The 6243-nt window shown below is 34.5% G+C and overlaps 1 protein-coding gene across 1 annotated transcript; it reads left to right on the forward strand.

Annotated features, from left to right (window-relative positions):
* The first annotated feature begins 2847 nt into the window (after window positions 1-2847).
* Window positions 2848-4487, forward strand: LOC128998206 (uncharacterized). Its single transcript, XM_054424231.1, has 2 exons — window positions 2848-2908; window positions 3191-4487. Exon 2 carries the CDS (start codon window positions 3198-3200, stop codon window positions 4485-4487), a length of 1290 nt encoding a protein of 429 aa, XP_054280206.1. The 5' UTR covers window positions 2848-2908; window positions 3191-3197.
* Window positions 4488-6243: the final 1756 nt, after the last annotated feature.

Genomic DNA, 6243 nt, shown 5'->3' on the forward strand with positions numbered 1-6243 from the left:
ACATATACATTTTAGTACCCGTGATAAGTCAAACCCGTTATGTAAGCCAAAGCCACACGGTTATTTTTCTCACTGGGTTTTGGATTTGCTTACAAACGTGATCAGAAATGATTAGGGCCTACACAGTATTCGTATAAAAAACATCTATACAGTATATAAAGCCAAAAGTACCCATGAACTTTTGAGAAAACTACAATTCACACTCCCATTAACCATTTGCTTAAAATGTTCGTCATGACGAGAAACTTTGTGCAAAACTATCCATTTTTTCATAAATTGCCCTTTAAGGTCATAATTGCGTTCCAAAGGGAACTTTCCATGTACTTAATGTTAAAAATACCTCAGCTGTTCTTATTTGTATGTTATTCTTTCAATTTATTACCTTATTAAAATCTGGTGTGATTATTTGTTTGTAACTTTGCTGTATTCTGTTTTGTTTTATTTCAGCTTAACTTAACCAATCAATAGTTTTTTATAATACTTGAATCAGTTATTTATGAAAGGGCTCATGTCATTTTTTTTTACAAATTGGCTTTTGGTCGAAAATCAATAAAACATACATATCTGCATATTTATTTATGAACGGGCTCTTGTCAAACCTGTTGTAATGCACATTGAAGCCAGCTGAAATCTGTAATTGTTTATGAAACGGCTCATGTCAGAGACAGGAGCCCTTTCATGAACAAAGTTAGGTTGGCAGCGCATGCGCATTGGAAGTTTTTTCCTCAGCTGAGCTTCTGCTGGGCTTGTTTTTCTTACTTTTCTACTGCACCATTCTATTCTAAGAGAGTTGAGGTTAGAGGTTATGTTTGTTTGCAGGGCCGGACTTACCTATGGGCGGAGGGGGCGATCGCCCGGGGCCCCCGGGCCAAGGGGGGCCCCGACAGGGGCCCCCTTGCACAGTAGTTTTTATTAATAACTTAAAAAAAATTATCAGACACTTACCAAATGGCCTTCTTTTGTAACAGCTTTATTTTTATTTTAGTTATCGTATATTTAAGTTTATTGTTAGGTACATTTTAAGGCATTACTAGGAACGAAATTCTTGACCCTAAGGGACTTTTCCTCAGTTGCACTGGGCCCCACGCTTAGGCCTGGTTTACACGAGCATATGTGCTAGGCTGTGATGGACAAGTTTCAGTTTCAATGAAGCCGCTCGCCCGAACGTACGGCCGCGGCGAATGAGTTGAAGGGGGCCCCACGCTTGGGGCAAAAATACAATAAAAATGAAAACTCTAGCCCCAACGTAGAACGTAACTTGTAAAATTGTGTTGTGTTAAATGGAGATTCACTGGAGTTCAAATACTTTTAAAAATAAAAAAAAAACATTGCTCCGTTTATGTTTTATCAAATGTTATTCTTTTCTTTTACCTATAAGTATATACCAATCAGGATTTTAAGGGGTAGAAGTATATTATGCGTTCAATTTAGAGGTTTTGTAAAATAGTAATTAATTAAGTTATGCGTCGAAATGCTGATCTCCAATTTAGTATTTGGAGTCAAAATCATGCAGCGCCAGTAAGATTCTTTACATCTATATAGACACTTTAAAACAACTAGAGTCGTCTGATGTTAACAAAAAAATTACATTTATTGGGAGTGGGCGGGCGTTGTCGACTGAAATCGTAAACAAGCGATAAGCAGAAGCAGCTGCAACAATCAATGATAATGAGCTGATAAGGGATCCTGTCTAGTCCTGTCAGTCTCACGCACTCGCATACACACACATAAAATGCCTTATCGCCTATCCAAAACAATTTAAATCACTTTTCTCCCATAGTTTGTCATTTCCCTTTGAGACTAGTGGTCACGTCAAGTTGGTTGAAATTGTCTTACTTTTTGAGTTATTATATTGTAATTCTGCAAACTAACAGTACGAAAACAAAGCTGAAGTGAGTAATGTTGCATTCAATGCTATGTTTATGTTGTATTAATCGATATTGGAACCATTTAAACATCTTTTAGTTACTCATATAAATAGTTAGCTTGTGAGTGTTTATTAGACATTGCAAGATTTTGCTCGTCAATAAAAAACTCAAACTTGAAAGTCCTCAATGGTAATTTTCATGCTAAGACTTAAACATAACATATTATAAAAACGAGAATGCCATAGGTAGGTACCAAAACCATTATGAAAATAAAATAATCAAATAATCACACCTACATTGTAGTAATATTGAAAAATACAAATCGACGGCAATAATCGATAATTTAAATACGTAATAAACAAAAATATATCAATGCTTCTAATCCAAATATATTATGGTAGCCTACCATGCTACCATACCAAATATGCCGTCACTGGTACTACAAAGCAATTGAAACATTTGGTCAGAGTTTGTTTAAATAGTGAATGCCATAGATTAGGTTTCAAACATTTTTATTTTTTGTGTATAAAATTAAAAGATGCTGTATATATAAAAATGTTTAAATAGTTATATTTTAAGAACGATTTTTGATATAACTTATTGCTTATTTGGCCTTAAATTGCTCTATTTGAAGCCTAAATTTAGAATTTTTCCCCGGGGGAGGACCCCCGGACCCCCCTTTGTCTTGGAGGGTATTCCATACCCCCCAATCCCCCCGGAAGCCCCCCACACTGAAATCCTAGGGCCCCATTGGAAAATTTGCCCGGGGCCCCTGAAGTCCTAAGTCCGGCCCTGTTTGTTTGGTATTCAAGCTACTTTATACTCGTTTAGCCTACTCAAGTGCTTTTTCTAAAATGTTAGAAAGTGAAAGTCCTGACGACGAAGGCCTAGGTAAAGAAACAAATAAACGAAAAAGAGGTGTACGAAATATTGAAAAATATAAAGTGAATTGTTATTAAAAAGGCCAGAATTCGAGGAGATGAATACGTCAACTACAAAGGAAATGTTACAGAAGCACGTACAACTGGAATACCATGCACGTATGTTGAATGTTTATCTATGCTTTACACTAAGTTACCAACATTCCTAACTTAGAAACAAAGTCAAATCACCTTTCAATTTTTATTATGTTGTTTCCTAAGAATTAGGTTATGTCTTTATTTGATTATTTTGTTGGAAAAACTTTAGGCCTACAAATTTTTTATTTTCTCTAATACATAGTAGCCTAGAGACCAAAGTTTGTTAAAAATGTAGTCACCAATTCATCTCTAAACCGAAAAGACCTTAAGACGTTAAGGCCTGATACATTCTAATTTTTTTAGGTGCAGAATGAAATGTTTTGAACGTATAACTGAAGAGGATCAATTAGATATTCTAAATAGAGGAGGAAGCTTTCAAAACAAAGATGAACAAGATTTATTTTATCAGTCATTAATAGAAGCCCATCCTGTTAAAACTAGAAGATCAAGAGTTACTACACAAACTGAAGAAGAACCTAAGCCTAAGCATTCTGTTGCACATGAAAGTTCTTTTACCTTTCATGTACTGGTTGGTGAAAAAAGAACTAAAGTTTGCAAAAAGGCTTTTTTGAGTTTGTATGGAATAGGCGATAAAAAGGTTAGAAGACTTAAAAATTTACTTTTAAAAGGTAAGTCGCCTAGAGACTTAAGAGGACAGCAGATGAATAGGAAAACGTTTCCTAAAGATTATACGGATCAAATAAAAAAGCACATTGAGTCCTTCCCTTTAAAAATAAGTCACTACTCATCTAAGGAAATTAAGTACTTAGATGCCAACCTTGATATCAAGAAAATGTACAATCTGTTCTTAGACAAATTTGAGGGAAGCGATGTAGTTTATAGCTACTATTATAAAGTATTTAAAGAGCATTTTAACTATCGGTTTGGAAGGCCCCAGATTGACACATGCTGTGAGTGTGAAATGCTTAATACTCGCATTAAAAACCCTCAACTAAATGAGACTGCTAAACGAGTAGCTGAAGCACAGCTATTAGTTCACAAGAAGCGTAGTAACAAATTTTATAAATCAATTAGTGAGACCAAAGATTACTGCGCCTCACACAAAAACGCTTTACTTTTATGTTTTGACTACTGTGCTAACATATCTTTGCCAACCCTTCCAGTTCAGGACGTGTATTACCTCAGACAGTTGTCAGTTTACCCATTCGCTATTCACAATAGCAATAATGACTCAGCAACTTTTTACCTATACCATCAAGGTGTTGCTGCTAAAGGTTGCAATGAAGTTTGCTCTTTCATACAAAAATACATTAATGACAATGTACCTGCAAATGTTGATGAATTGTACCTATACAGTGATAACTGCACAGGTCAAAACAAAAACCACACCATGATCAGGTTTTTGCAATATCTCATAGACAGTGGAAGATTTAAAAAAATTGTGTATCGACTTCCAATAAGAGGACACTCGTACCTGCCATGTGATAGGGTATTCGGCGTTGTAAAAAGAAAATTAAGAAGATGCGATCGCTACTATACCGTAAAAGAGGTAACGGAAATGATAATAAGTGCTTCAGTACAAGGGAAGTTTACGGTGGACTTGGTAGACAAAGATGACATTTTGGATTTCCAAAAGTGATGGCCCAACTTTTATAAAAAAAGCACTTTCTCAGAGGAAACCAAAACTGAAAAGAGGGGGAAAAGGGAGTATTTTACCATAACTTCTTATCATGAGTTTTCTTTTCACCATTCCAAGAAAGGTCAAGTGGTTGTTTCGGATTTTATTGGTGGATTTCCTTCAAAGACCTTTAATCTTGCTAACCAATCAAATCAACAGGTTGAAATTTCACCTCCCACTGACATTCTGTATAAAGAAAAAGTTCCTATACCAAAGAAGAAAATGGATGACATCAAGAAGCTTGTCCAATACGTTCCTCAAGAACACCTAGCCTTTTACCATGAGCTTGTTTGTTGGCCAACAATTGAGAAAGACAGTTAAATAAGACTTTTTCTAACTCGATTCTATTTTAACTCATTATGAAATGTAATAATGTGTGTTTTTTTTACCAAAAATAAATTTGTATTTTAGTCACGCTTGAAAATAAAAAATGGGTTTTATGTTTTCAAACCTTTTTTTATGAAAGGGCTCATGTCAGTAGTTTTTAAAAATTTGTATAAAAATTAAATATAACATTAAAGTTACAAAAACCAAATTCTAATATTTTAAAGGATTAATATATCTAAAATAGCAAAAAAACTGAAACTAAGTGTTGTAACTTAGCAACCAAACAGTTTTTCTTGATTTCCCAAAAATTTGGTTTCAATGACAACAGCCCTTTCATAAATAACTGATTCTGTTTTGTTTTATTTCAGCTTAACTTAACCAATCAATAGTTTTTTATAATACTTATGAAGTCAAACGGGTTGAAGCCCGTGGGTAACAGCTAGTTTATTTAAATATATCAGTGACAGCTAGAAAAATGAATCTTTATCAAAACAGCTGTTCGTAATTTAATATATGACTTGTTCTTTTAACAGATTATTAGTATTTCATAAATTACGTATGTAGTAAACATGGAGGAAAAAAACTAGAAAAATCACAAAAAATTGGATTTTTGATCGTCCGTTATTTTATTTCCATAATAGTGAGGCCATATTTTAATGGCTAAGGACACTCTCGCCAATCCTGTGAATACAATTAAACCATTAGAATCATAATCGGTACTCTAGTTTTCTTTAGAGTAGGCTGCGTAAAATGCATTCTGGGCCGTGACAGACGGACATTAATTGAGATAAGACATGTTTCAACTTATTCAATGTATAAAACGTAAAAATAACCCAAAATATGTATAATTCTGAGCAATATACAGAAAAAACCATAACTTTTTTATATAGATTAAATGGGTTTAAGTTTTCAATATCTAAAAAAATGTATAAAACTTCTTTTAGTTTTACAAATAGTGCTGGGCGGGGAAATAATGTTTCTCATTTGTTGTGTACCTCATTTATGGGGGGGGCTGTTGCTTAATTTGGGGGGGGGTGCGTCATGAGTCTAGGGGGGATGGGCACCCCTGCAATTCATGATGGTTTGCCCAACAAATGTTTTACTCAAATAGGTTATCATTTTCTTAGCATACCGGGTAAGCTAAGATTTGGAATCCAGACAGAAAAAGCAAAACTTATACAGAGTTAAGACATCACTTAAATTGAATACGGACGGCTCTAATAAATAAGGTGCAACACCAACGATAACTAATTTGTAAACTACAGTGATGTGTTGGTACCTACGTAAAAATGATTTTAGCAGCAACCAACGATTCTAAGGAAAAGAACCAGTACCTACGTAAGAACCTACCTAAGAACTATAGTACATCCGACCAATTAAATACATTAAT

This window comes from Macrosteles quadrilineatus, unplaced genomic scaffold (assembly GCF_028750875.1).
Source record: "Macrosteles quadrilineatus isolate MER2022 unplaced genomic scaffold, UCM_ALF_1.0 Scaffold_1__1_contigs__length_201487025, whole genome shotgun sequence".
Classification (NCBI taxonomy): domain Eukaryota; kingdom Metazoa; phylum Arthropoda; class Insecta; order Hemiptera; family Cicadellidae; genus Macrosteles; species Macrosteles quadrilineatus.